Source organism: Scleropages formosus, chromosome 8 (assembly GCF_900964775.1).
Source record: "Scleropages formosus chromosome 8, fSclFor1.1, whole genome shotgun sequence".
Classification (NCBI taxonomy): domain Eukaryota; kingdom Metazoa; phylum Chordata; class Actinopteri; order Osteoglossiformes; family Osteoglossidae; genus Scleropages; species Scleropages formosus.
Window position 1 is genome coordinate 10,558,404 of NC_041813.1, and position 12,857 is coordinate 10,571,260.

General features: G+C 43.7%; 1 protein-coding gene across 1 annotated transcript in view; it reads right to left on the bottom strand.

Moving 5' to 3' along the window:
• Window positions 1-12,857, bottom strand: part of slit1a (slit homolog 1a (Drosophila)) — a 121,232-nt gene that overhangs the window by 27,748 nt on the left and 80,627 nt on the right. The window contains exons 15-20 of the mRNA XM_018766017.2: window positions 11,775-11,798; window positions 9,532-9,676; window positions 9,059-9,133; window positions 8,819-8,962; window positions 8,465-8,608; window positions 8,210-8,376 (exon numbers count right to left, since the gene is read on the bottom strand). Of these exons, the coding sequence (XP_018621533.1) occupies window positions 8,210-8,376; window positions 8,465-8,608; window positions 8,819-8,962; window positions 9,059-9,133; window positions 9,532-9,676; window positions 11,775-11,798 (699 nt within the window). The remainder of the gene's footprint in view (window positions 1-8,209; window positions 8,377-8,464; window positions 8,609-8,818; window positions 8,963-9,058; window positions 9,134-9,531; window positions 9,677-11,774; window positions 11,799-12,857) is intronic.

Consider the following 12,857-nt stretch of genomic DNA (forward strand, 5'->3'; position numbering starts at 1 on the left):
CAACAATGACAAACCGTGGTTCACTGCAAAACTCAGACAGCTTTGTCAGGCCAAAGAAGACGCCTACAAGAACGGGGACGGAGTCTTGTATAAACAGGCCAAAAACACACTGGCAAAGGAGATCAGAGTGGCTAAGAGAAACTACTCTGAAAAGCTGAAGAAACAGTTTTCAGCCAACGATCCTGCATCAGTGTGGAAAGGCCTGAAAGACATCACAAATTACAAGACACCACCCCCCAGCACCGTGTCAACTCAACAACTGGCCGACGATTTGAATGAGTTTTATTGCAGGTTTGATAAACCCTGTCTCACACCCCACACCCATTCAGACCCTCTCTCCACGAATCAATTAACACCTCCAGTAACCCCCACCTTCCCCCCTCCTGCACCTTTGATCTGTGAAGAGGAGGTGCGTCGGGTCTTCGTCAAACAGAAGACAAGGAAAGCACCAGGCCCAGACGGTGTCTCACTGGCCTGCCTAAAAACCTGTGCTGACCAGCTGGCCCCTATCTTCACAAAGATCTTCAACAGATCACTGGAGATGTGCGAAGTTCCTTCCTGCTTCAAACGCTCCACCATCATCCCCATCCCAAAGAAACCCAAAATCACAGGACTTAATGACTACAGACCTGTCACCTTAACGTCTGTGGTCATGAAGTCACTTGAAAAACTGGTGTTGGACTACCTGAAGGACATCACTGGACCCTTGCTGGACCCCCTGCAGTTTGCTTACCGAGCAAACAGGTCTGTGGATGATGCAGTCAACATGGGACTGCACTACATTCTGCAACATCTGGACAAACCAGGGACTTATGCGAGAATCCTGTTCGTGGACTTCAGCTCAGCCTTCAACACCATCATCCCACACCTCCTCCTGCCCAAATTAACCCAACTCTCTGTGCCCACCTCCATCTGTCGGTGGATCACCAACTTTCTGACAGACAGGCAGCAGATAGTGAGGCTGGGAAAATTCTCATCCAATACTCGCACAATCAGTACTGGTGCCCCCAGGGATGTGTGCTCTCCCCACTGCTCTTCTCCCTGTACACCAACGACTGCACCGCTAAAGACCCCTCTGTCAAACTCCTGAAGTTTGCAGACGACACCACACTTATTGGCCTCACCCGGGATGGTGACGAGTCTGCTTATAGACAGGAGGTCCAAGAGCTGACTGTCTGGTGCAGTCATAACAACCTGGAGCCGAACACGCTCAAAACAGTAGAGATAATTGTGGACTTTAGGAGAAACACCTCAGCATTATCCCCACTCACCATTATGAACAGCACTGTGGCAACAGTGGAGTCATTCAGGTTCCTGGGCACCACCATCTCACAGGACCTGAAGTGGGAGCCCCACATAGACTCCATTGTGAAGAAGGCCCAGCAGAGGTTGTACTTCCTTTGCCAGCTGAGGAAGTTCAACCTGCCACAGGAGCTACTGATGCAATTCTACTCCGCAGTCATTGAGTCTGTCCTCTGCACCTCTATAACTGTCTGGTTCGGCTCAGCTACGAAGTCAGACATCAGAAGGCTACAGCAGATAGTTCGGACTGCTGGAAGAATCATCGGCACATCCCCCCTAGCTCTCCAAGAACTGCACTCGTCCAGAGTCAGTAAAAGGGCGAGCAAAATCATTCTAGACCCCTCACATCCAGGCCACTTCCTCTTCGAACCCTTGCCATCTGGCCGGCGCTACAGAGCACTGAGTACCAGGACAGCCAGGCATAAGAAAAGTTTCTTTCCTCAGGCCATCTACCTCATGAACAGCTAAATCCCCCCCAAGAGAGTAAACCAGTGCAATACATAATGCTATTTATATTTATATTTATAACTTTTTATCACATCATATCTCTTACTCACACTCCCTTGCATTTGTAACTAGTGACTATTTTTGTATATAATATTGGGTACTGTATATTTTTATATATTTTTCATCCCTTATTCACATACTCTATCTTATCATCTGTCTTGTCACTGTCATTCTGTCTGTGCTGTGGAAGTTCCTGTCACCAAGACAAATTCCTTGTATGTGCGAACATACCTGGCAATAAAGCTCGTTCTAATCCTGATTCTGATTCTGATGTTCTCTACCTTCTCCGGGACATTCGAGAAGTCCCCACGGAGGTGGGAGTTAAAATTATTCCAGACAGGGTCCTCTGACAGTCGTTCTCAGCACACCCTCACTATATGCTTGGGTCTACGGGGTCTGTCTGCCAGTTTTGCCCTCCATCTGATCCAGCTCTACACCAAATGGTGATCGGTTGACAGCTCAGCACCTCGCTTCACCCAAGTGTCCAGAACATGTGGCCTCAAGTGGATGAAACAACTACAAAGTCAATCATCGACCTTTGGCCCAAAGAGCTGTGGTACCAAGTACACTTATGAGCATCCTGGTGTCCAAACATGGTGTTTGTTATGGACAAACCATGGCTAGCACAGAAATCCAATAACATTTCTTCATTTGGGTTTAGATCGGGCAAGCCGTTCTTCCCAGTCACCCCACCTTAGATTTCCCAGTCATTGCCAACGTGAGCATTGAAGTCCCTCAGAAGGACTATGAATTCGCATTGAGGTGACCCTGTCATCCACCGGATAAACTCCAACTGTGTGGCAGCCAGCCGGGGGCTTCTGAGTATCCCCACACCCGCCTGGCACCTCTCACCCTGTGCAAGTCCTAAGCAGGAGAGAGACCACCTCCTATCGAGGAGTTTGGTTCCAGAGTCAACACTGTGAGTGGAGGTGAGCCCAACTATATCTAGTTGGTATCTCTCAACCTCCCGCACCAGTTTTGGCTCCTCCCCCCCAGTGACAGTTACATTCCACATGCCAAGAGCCAGTTTCTGTCTCGAGGGGCCACGACACCACGTGCCACCCTGTCCGCTCCTGCCGCCTGGTATACGTCGCATCCAACCGCCATGTTGGACCTTGTGGGTGGTGGGCCCACATGCCCCCCCCATGTTGCCTTTTCGGACTGAACCCGGCCGGGTTACTTGGGCAGCCCGGCCACCAGGGGCTCGCCTAGGAACACTACCCCCAGGCCCGGCTCCAGGTGACCCTATTCTGGGCAAGGTAAACATTCTCCTGTTTACTTTTTCCATGGAGGTTTTTGGATCATGTTAGTCTGGATCTTCACTCCAGACCTGTTTGCCTTGGGAGACCCTACCAGGAGCATACTGCTCCTGACAACATAGCTCTGGAGATCCCTAGATCACGCAAGCCCTTCCGCCACACCAAGGCCCCAATCCAGGAAAGGTCAAATTTCTAATAGAGTGTTTATATGATCAAAATTGTTACTGGAATGTTTTTTTGTGCAGACTGGCTCAGGTTACCCTGCCAAAGGAGAAATGCACCCTGAATTTACTTTGAGTAATGTTTACTGAAGTGTATACACACTGTCTACTTTTTTCTAGCTGGGTCACAGCAACTTGGGCCTAACCCAGTAACACAGGGTGCAAGGCTGAAGTGGGAGAGGATACACCCTGGACAGGATACCAGTTCATTGCAAGGCACCCCAAGTAGGGCTTGAACCACAGACCCACCAGAGAGCAGGCTCTAACCAAACGTGCTGCACCACCACACCCCCATTGTGTAATGAAGTTATTCTTGGCAAAGTTTTTTTTTTTTTTTTTAATTATTTTTAAAAGCAACAACTTTTGAAATCTGTTTTGCCCATAATAACTGCTCATCTGTATAAATTCCCGAAAAGTTAAGATGTTTCTATAATGTAACTGTAGGCTCTATAGTTTGTTTTTAAATTCTCAACAAGTTTCACAGATTTCACCACAGAATTGTGTTGCTTATTCTTCATCAATAGACACTTCACTAATAACCAATATCACTAGTATCATAATAAAGTATACATTTTTATACTAGATGTTGCCCATTTCTTTATAAGCATGGAAATATCCTATACTCAGTTCAATTAAATTCAAAAGTTTTCAACCAAAAATTACATGACAAATTGACAAATTTGTATAGCTGAGCAGGAAACTTTTAAGTCTCTTTGGTGGCGAGGTACCATCTAGTAGCCTATACAGTATATGGCTATAATAACAGAATGCTGAGATTATAGTATTTTGTGTAAATTATAAAAGTCCAGGGGGCTGTGGTGGTGCAGTGGGTTTCACTGACTCCTTGTCTCCAGTGGGTCTGGGGTTCTAGTCCTGTTTGGGGTGCCTTGTGATGGACTGGTGTCCCATCCTGGGTGTGTCCCCTCCAGTCCTGTGTCCTGTATTAGGTTTTGGTTTGCCGTGACCCCATTTGAGACAAAGGGTTTCAGACAATGTGTGTGTGTATAAAAGTCCAAAGGCTAGAAAAATCTCTGTTGTATATTAACACACTATGAATGTGGGATGATTACTCTCTTAATTATGCTTAGGAAGCTCTTGATATGGGAAACCAGGTTGGTTACTGTGGATATGGCACCATATGCCATATGGAATCTTTAAACAGACTCAAGCACATCAGTTAATGCAATATAACTTAAAATAGCTTAAACTTTATCATGTTCAAAGGGACACAGACAACTCAGCATTCCAACATTTTTATTTCAGTACTGACAGCCACCTATAGCTGAGCTAGGTACTAACTTCCTGGCATCGTTTAGGTTTTTATCGAATTCATATACATGTCCGGTTTGATGAACTGATAGAAAATATATTTAGCTTTAAAAAAAGCAGTATTTCACGGAAATCGGTTGAGAATTGACAAGACAGAACATTTGAGAAGAGCGACTGAGTGTAACCAGACTTCGTTTACATCCAGGCTTTTGCTTTTGCTTACAAGCGTGAACAATTTTTCAAATATGGCGGAGGACAACGCCGTTACGGCGCAGTCGTTATCAGTAGGTTGGGCCTATCTATCTATATCTATGTTCGTTCCTGCCAACTGTGACCGGAAGTTGCTTTCGAGTGACGTCAGAGGCCGCGGACTGACGTTCCGATTGGCTGAGGCGATGAAGAAACGTTTAAGAGGTGAAAGGTTGACAACCTGCAAGTTTTGTGAAATAAATAAATAACATAAAGTTGGCAGGTAACACGAAATGCTAAGATTTATAAAGTGCTTTTTAGTGCTTTTTCGCATGAATAGTGGAGCAGTACAGTAACTATCTTTCGCCGCAGACGATCTGTTTTGTCATCATCTGCGGTTGCTGTAACTTTAGTCAGTGAGTCTTACGTAGCGGCTGTTCGTGCAGTTCGTCCTCAGCGTGTCTGTATATGTTGTCCACATGTCCTGCGCATACGACGTATGATACGTGTTGTTTTGCGTATTTGTCCTTAGTACACTGCCATGATGTACGTCGTGAGTGTAGGCATACATTTGATTTGCTCTGGAAAGTGAACAGCTGTCAGGTGACTTTTCTGTGCTGTCGTGTGTAGGATGTCGGAGGGGTTCCTCATGGAGGTGTGTGTGGATTCGGTTGAGTCTGCCATTAACGCTGAGAGGGGAGGTACGGTACAGTGCACACTACAGCATACACACGGTCTGCTCGTGCTCTCCTTGTCACCTTCAGGCTTCAGACCTAGGCACAGTGTCTGGTAACTGCAGGATCTTCAGCTTTCCCTTCCAGTGTGTCTACCTGTGATTGCGCTTAGGGCATTATGATTAATTTGTTTATGGGGTTCTGCCATGAATCAGGGCCAAATGTAGACATTCATCAATAGCATCGATTGTTGGAGTCCTCAGCTCATGGTTCTTCCTTTTTACCTGCAGTCTCTTTGTGTGACCTGAAGTCCCCCAGCAGGACTATGGAGTCTGTAGGTGGGGCCCTGTCCAGAACCCCACCCACTCTCTGTAAGAAGGTCAAATACTCTGAACTGCTGTTTGGTGCATAAGCCCACACAACAGTCAGTTTTCCTCTCTGCGACCTCAAGTCACACTGAGGCGACCTCTTGTCCACCAGGACAAACTCCAACTGTACAGCAGCCAGTCGGGGGCTTGTGAGTATACTCACACTTGCCCGGTGCCTCTCACCGTGTGTAACTTCTGAGAAGGAGAGAGACCACCCCCTATCAAGGAGTTTGTTTCCAGAGCCAACACTGTGAGCGGGGGTAAGCCCAATGATATCTAGTTGGTATCTCTCAACTTCCCGCACCAGTTTCGGCTCCTTTCCTCCCAGTGAGGTTACATGCCACGTGCCAAGAACAAGTTTCTGCTGCAAGGGTCCTTGATGCCATGCTGCCTGTGAAATGTATTGCACCCGAACCCCAACCTAGACCTTGCAGGTGGTGGCCCCAAATGGCCTGGCCCCCCCCTACATTGCCTTTTCAGGCTGAGCTCAGCTGGTCTACGTGGGCTGCCAGCCCACTAGGCACTCATCTAGGAACACTACCCTCAGGCCTGCCTCCAGGGGTAGGTCCCAGTGACCGTATTCCGGGCAGGGTAAACGTTGACTTGTTTACGTTTACCATAGGGGTTTTTCGGATTGTGTTAGTCTGGATCTTCACTCCACACCTGGTCACCATGTGAGACTCTACCAAGAACATACTACTCCTAACATTATGGCTCTGGAGATCCCTAGATCACGCAAGTCCTTCCACCACAGCAAGCCCCCGATCCAGAAAGCCTCTTTTTTTCCCCAAACATAGAATATTACTGCCTTATCTGTTAAAAGTTTAGGAAATCTTATTTAAACCCATGTCCAGAATATCAGAACAACTCTGGATATCTTTAAATTCAGACTTAAGGTTTGCATATTGAAAATTGCTTATATGCAGTAGATTTTCCATTCTCCCTTTTTCTATCCCTGTTTCCACTCATTATTTATCATATATTATTTTCACTTTTAACTTGTTCCTCTTGGCTGACACAGTGGCACAGCAGGTAGTACTGGCACCTCACAGCTCCTGGCTCAGTCCATGTGAAGTTTGCATCTTTTATCTGTTTTTGTGTGGTGCTCCGGTTTAAACCCACAGTTAAAAAATGTGTTTCACTTGAATTAGTAACTGCAAACTGCTTGTATAGTGTATATGTTTGTGTATGAGAGAGACAGATTGCCTTGTGATGGACTGGTATCCTATTCAGGGTGAACTCTAACACTCCTAGCACCCTGTGTATATGCGATAGACTCTGATCCTCTGCAACCCTGACTTGGACAAATGGTTACCCAGTGATTGAGTCACTGAGCGAGTCAGTACTGTAAATGTCTTTGCTTTAGGCCCATTACCCATTCATGTTACCTCTTTACGGTAAAGCGCATTGACAATCTGTTTTTCTTTTTTTCTATAAAATAAATATTAAATTCTTAATTTGCATCAAAATGAATTGTAAATCAAATTGGACAAAGTCATTTGCAATATTTCATGCACATTCTATAACTTTTAGTCTGAGTTTTAAATAAATAGGTAAGGCTTTCCTATACAGTGATCAATTGGCAAAGATTTTCCTTAGCCTAGTGATGGAGTTACCACATGATAAAACGTCACAAGATTTCTGAGATATGCTTGTGATGACACATCGTAACAAGACAACTCACCAAGGCTTACATTTTTAATTGAAACTGAGCATGAATATGTTGCTTATTATGTGAATTTTAGAGTACAAATTACATTTGCTCAAAAATCCAAATTCTCACAATATGAGTATTCATTCAAGGAAAGCCTGTAAAGATGAAACAGAGGAGTGCCAGTTGACATTGCAGTATGACACATCATTTGCATATTTATGATTCCCAGTGAGGTGTGGTGGCGCAGTGGGTTGGACCACAGTCCTGCTCTCCAGTGGGTCTGGGGTTTGAGTCCCGCTTGGGGTGCCTTGTAACAGACTGGCGTCCCATCCTGGGTGTGTCCCCTCCCCCTCCGGCCTTACGCCCTGTGTTACCGGGTAGGCTCCGTGACCCCATATGGGACAAGCCGTTCTGAAAATGTGTGTGTGTGTGTGTGTGTGTGTGTGTGTGTGTGTGTGATTCCCAGTGATGGTAAAATTTCTGTAAAACATACAAATAAAGCGCACACCTTAGATCATGTCAGCTGATATAGCATTTGCATACAACTGGAAACATTCTGCTCCTCATTATCTCATTTTTTTATTGCTCACAACAGAAGGTTTGCAAATGACCAGTTAACTCTCCAAGAAGAATTAAGGCCTGGGATGGTTAAAAAATGTTGGCCTAACATCAGCACTGCTGCAAATGAGGCCCTTTTCCTGACACAACAACACAGTTAAGAAAGAACCATATCCACAGTGCTGCCTTTGAATGCTGTGGTTCTTACCCTCCTCACAGCGGAAGTCTGGCACTGCCACATCCTGCAGTGGGATCTCCTTCAGGAAGGCAGGTCGCTGGCACCGGGGGTTTCCTGTCACAATCTTGCGGCTGCGAAGCCAATCACCCAGCCAAGCCAGTCGACAGTCACAGATGAAAGAATTGGCTAACAGGTTCCTGAGAAGCAGACAAGGGTTGATTGAGCAGGGCCAATGTGACTATGATTGATGTCTTTATATGAAGGTAAGAGTAAGAAAAACCTTACAGAGTGGAGAGGGTCTGCAAAGTATCAAAGGCTCCAGGTGCAATGGTGGTCAGTTGGTTGTCATAGAGGGACAGCAAGCGAACATTGTACAGTCCTGTGAAGCTGTTGTTGTGAATGCAGCTGATGCGGTTGTTTCGGAGCATTCTGTGACAGAGGGAAACGGTGATGCAATGTACAATTCTGCATTTCAGGAGATCTCCCTGGCAATGGTGCTTGTGGGTTCACTCAGCAATGCTTGTCCTCACATCACTTTCACAGCATGTCCTCAAATGTTACAGAGCACATTTTGAAACATTAAATTCAATGGCTATCCTCATATGACCTTCACAATGTGTCATCAAACACCATACTCACAGCATGCGCAGCCCAGACAATCCACGGAACATGCTACTGCGAACAGAGTCCAACTGGTTGGCTGTCAGATGCAGCTCAGTTACAGAGGAGGCCCCCTCAAATGCCCCATCCTCAACCTCAGAAATTTTGTTGTTGCTGAGGTTTCTATAGGAGGAATGAAGGACAGTTACAGACAGCAAATGTAAATCATGGCTGAAGTATCACAATTGGATAGAAACAATCCTCCAGGAGAATGTTTACATTTTCTTGAGCTGGGTCAAGGTCTTGAAGACACCAGTGGCCTCCAGAGTTGTGATCTCATTGTTGTTGAGGCGCCTTTGAATGGAAATACAGCGTCATACATTTATCAGGTCTGTTTTGAAGGGACTAAAGATTGCAGGGAGACTATAATCCAAACTGCTCATTTCATAGAAGTACCTGTTATCACCTGAGTTAGCATTTCTGCTGTGTATTAGAATAATGCTCAAGGGAGGCTAAACACATCAGTGTCATGTAAAAACTCAAATTTATTAACTGCAATGTTTTTGAGGTAGTGTACCTTGAATCAAGTAGGTTATTCAGAATGCCTTTTTTTAAAAAAAAAAAAGATGGATTAGAAAATAATGTCTCAAGACTACAGTAGAATGCTGGAGACAGAGCACAATTTATCAATCAGTATAAGATGGAGTGAGAGACTGTTGGGATAATTGACCCAATTAAGTGGTTGAACTTACAGCTCAGCAGTGGACGCAGGGATGTGTTCAGGTATCTTAGTGAGCCGGAGGCTAGAGCAGTCTACCACATTGGACTCACAGCGACATTTGGGGGGGCAAACGGGTTCACTGCTGCAGTCAGTATTGAGACGAGCATCTTCTGTGCCTGTAGGGTCCAGGTAACAGATCAGATTCAGTCAGATACAAACAAATGACCACAAAACATGAACCTGCAGAACTTGCTCAGGTAAACTCAGTCGCAGAGAAGTCAGTAAAGTCATACTGCTACTTTCTAGTACATTCTATCACTATTTATTTGTTAAGCCAGTTGTGAAGTATTGCCTAGTGTTGTACAAGATGACAGGTAGATTTCTGAATTACAGGAGAGTTCCCAGGCAACACTACAGATCAGTTGTCAGTCCACAGTTCAGCATGTTCAGCATGAGGGTCTACCTGAGTCACAAGTGTGATGTGTATAAACAATTCACACGGAGTGACATGAAATCCCAAATTTGACTAGAGATTTTGTTTTCAAAGGATGATAACCAACAGTAAGACTGACTGTAGCAGAACAAATCAATATGATGCCAGGTTTTCAGATTCGAGTAAAACAGTGCAATTGCTCCACAAGTTAGTTTTTACGTGTTTAGACAAAAGACGGGTTTGGAAAACTTGTCCTTCAGCAGCAGAGAGAGCTGGAAATACAGACTGTGTTTCTCACTGTTGCCTAAGAATAGACATTATGTGCCAAATCGCTTAAAAGCTGTTATATAAGATACTAAATAATTGATATTGCAATATCTTCTCTGAGTCACTTCAGCAGAGTGGGCCTTGTTGCAAGCTGTAATGTAACTCATGCACATAATGTTTAGGCTTAAATATCACTACAGAAAATTGTCAGGCTTCTACTTTCCAGAATATATGAATGCAACTACTTGGTTTAACATCATATAATATTACACTTTTAGATGATATCCATGAGGATACCTTCAGAGAATCCACTCATTTTTTGGTTCATTGAAGATCATAAAGCAGCAATGGGTGGCAGTGGTTCAGTGTTTTAGGATCTGAAGCACAGACCACAAAGTCACAGATTTACTTTCTACTGTAGGTGGTAATGGAACTGCTTTTGGTCATTGAGCAAGAGAATTAATTATTAAAGTATTTAGCTGTATAAATAGAAAAAGAAAGATTATTTAACTTTAGGAACAACTAATTTAATAATTTTATATGCATTACTTCCATTAGAAATTGTTCTGAGGTGTTGTACTTCAGCACTATTTTAGAGGTTGAAGCATCCATTGTAAAGAGTTAATTTTTAAAAAAAACAGCCATGATTAATCTGATCAAAATATTTTCAAAAATACTTTATTTTAAAAGTACAAAAGATTTTAAAAACTATTTTATTCTTGTTATAATTTGATCATAACTTCATAAGACTAATAAATTAAAATTTTTTACTCTCCGCATATTTTGATACTGAAGAGGGTACTGTTTGAAGCCCACCATGAGAAACGATATCTTCAGAGACATGTTCTCCTTTTGCTGTGTAATGCCAAATATGTGAAATCTGAAACATGATTTTTAGTACGTGGTAAACTTTATTATAGTTTTTCTATAATTGAAAAGGAGGGGGTGCGGTGGCACAGTGGGTTGGACCGCAGTCCTGCTCTCCGGTGGGTCTGGGGTTCGAGTCCCGCTTGGGGTGCCTTGCGACGGACTGGCGTCCCGTCCTGGGTGTGTCCCCTGCCCCTCTGGCCTTACGCCCTGTGTTACCGGGTAGGCTCCGGTTCCCCCATGACCCCGTATGGGATGTGTGGTTCTGAAAATGTGTGTGTGTGTGTGTATAATTGAAAAGGATGGAATGTTCACAGAAGTGTTCAAGAGGTGTATTTTTTTAAACAGTTAAATTTACTTTCAAATTTAACGGTTGTTAATATTGACTGCCACTTCTGAGTTGAAGTTACTCTACTTAAAAGAGTCAGAGAAATAATTATTAGTTTTTTTTTTTTGCATATAGTACTGGAAAATATGTCTGTGGTTTCTGAGTAAATGCATTATCTACAATTGTGAATTAAAATACAACACAGGTGATATTATAACCTTTTAAAAGAACCAACCATTGCACAACTCACCAACTACAGTGAAATAATGCTGCTGGGAAAATACAAGTTAGATGAGAGAGGAAATGAGATGCCAAACAAGAGCAAGGAGAGAGTGCAGAAGGGGAGAAAGCAAAGCATGAACAGACACAGGGTTTTTACCTGGTATGAAATACTGCTCTTTGCCTGTCATGGGAACACAAGAAAAAATTGTTAGTCACCACAGTAACAATGGTGTGCACCCACAGGAAAGCACACATGACAAAATAAGACTAGGGTGATTCTGGCATTGGCATAATGTCAGCTCAGCCACGTGGTTACCAAAATGTGAGAGCTGAAAGAGGGACACTTGAGACTGCCCATGTGGGGACAGTACAACTGACATTCTCATGTTGAGAGATATGTGGGTGAAAGAGCCGACATACACTGGCTTCATCCATGCTTGCCAGAGTCTCCATGTGCACTTAATAGAGCAGAATCAGGGAGAACTAGCTCAGTAGCAGCACTCATAAAAAACCAATGGTAAATAAAAACACAAACTAATTAAGCACCATGTTGCTGTTTCACTGTACAGAGTGAATATTACTGGCCAGAAATCTTTGGCCATGAAACTCAGTCCTTGGCCACTGGTAGTGATCTCAGCTTTAAGTGGTTTATGTGTGAAACCAGACACAATGTGTTAATGTACTAATAAAAACTGAAAAAGGGAGCAAAGAATTCAGGAAGGAAAAAGTAAATGCACTGAATCAGTTGTTTGCCAAAGCAAACTGAGCTGGTAGACTAGTGTTTAATCTAGAGTTAATTCAATTGATAACTTAAGGAAAGCATGTGGATAGGTTTGAAAGATGAGACGTTTTCTGTAGTAGATGTTCACCGTAAACCATAAAAATGATTTCTCTAGGACATGGAGGTATCACATGCAACGGTGAGACTAAGACTGGTGGGAAGCATATAGTCTAGTGTTTGAACGTCTTGCACTTGGAAGCTGCTGGATTGAAATTCTGTCTCCTGGTGTAGTGCCCTGGGTCAAGACAGTTACTTACTTGTTAAAGTTATTCAGGGGAATAAATGAGAAAATACTGGGAGCTTGACAGCTTAGTATACTAAGATAACAATGTAAGTTGCTTTGGACAAAGGTGTCAGCTAGATGACTTCATAATAATAATAATAATAATAATAATAAGAAGAACAACAACAACAGCTGTTGTCTGGTATATATGGTCCTGTCAAGGAGACATGAACTTT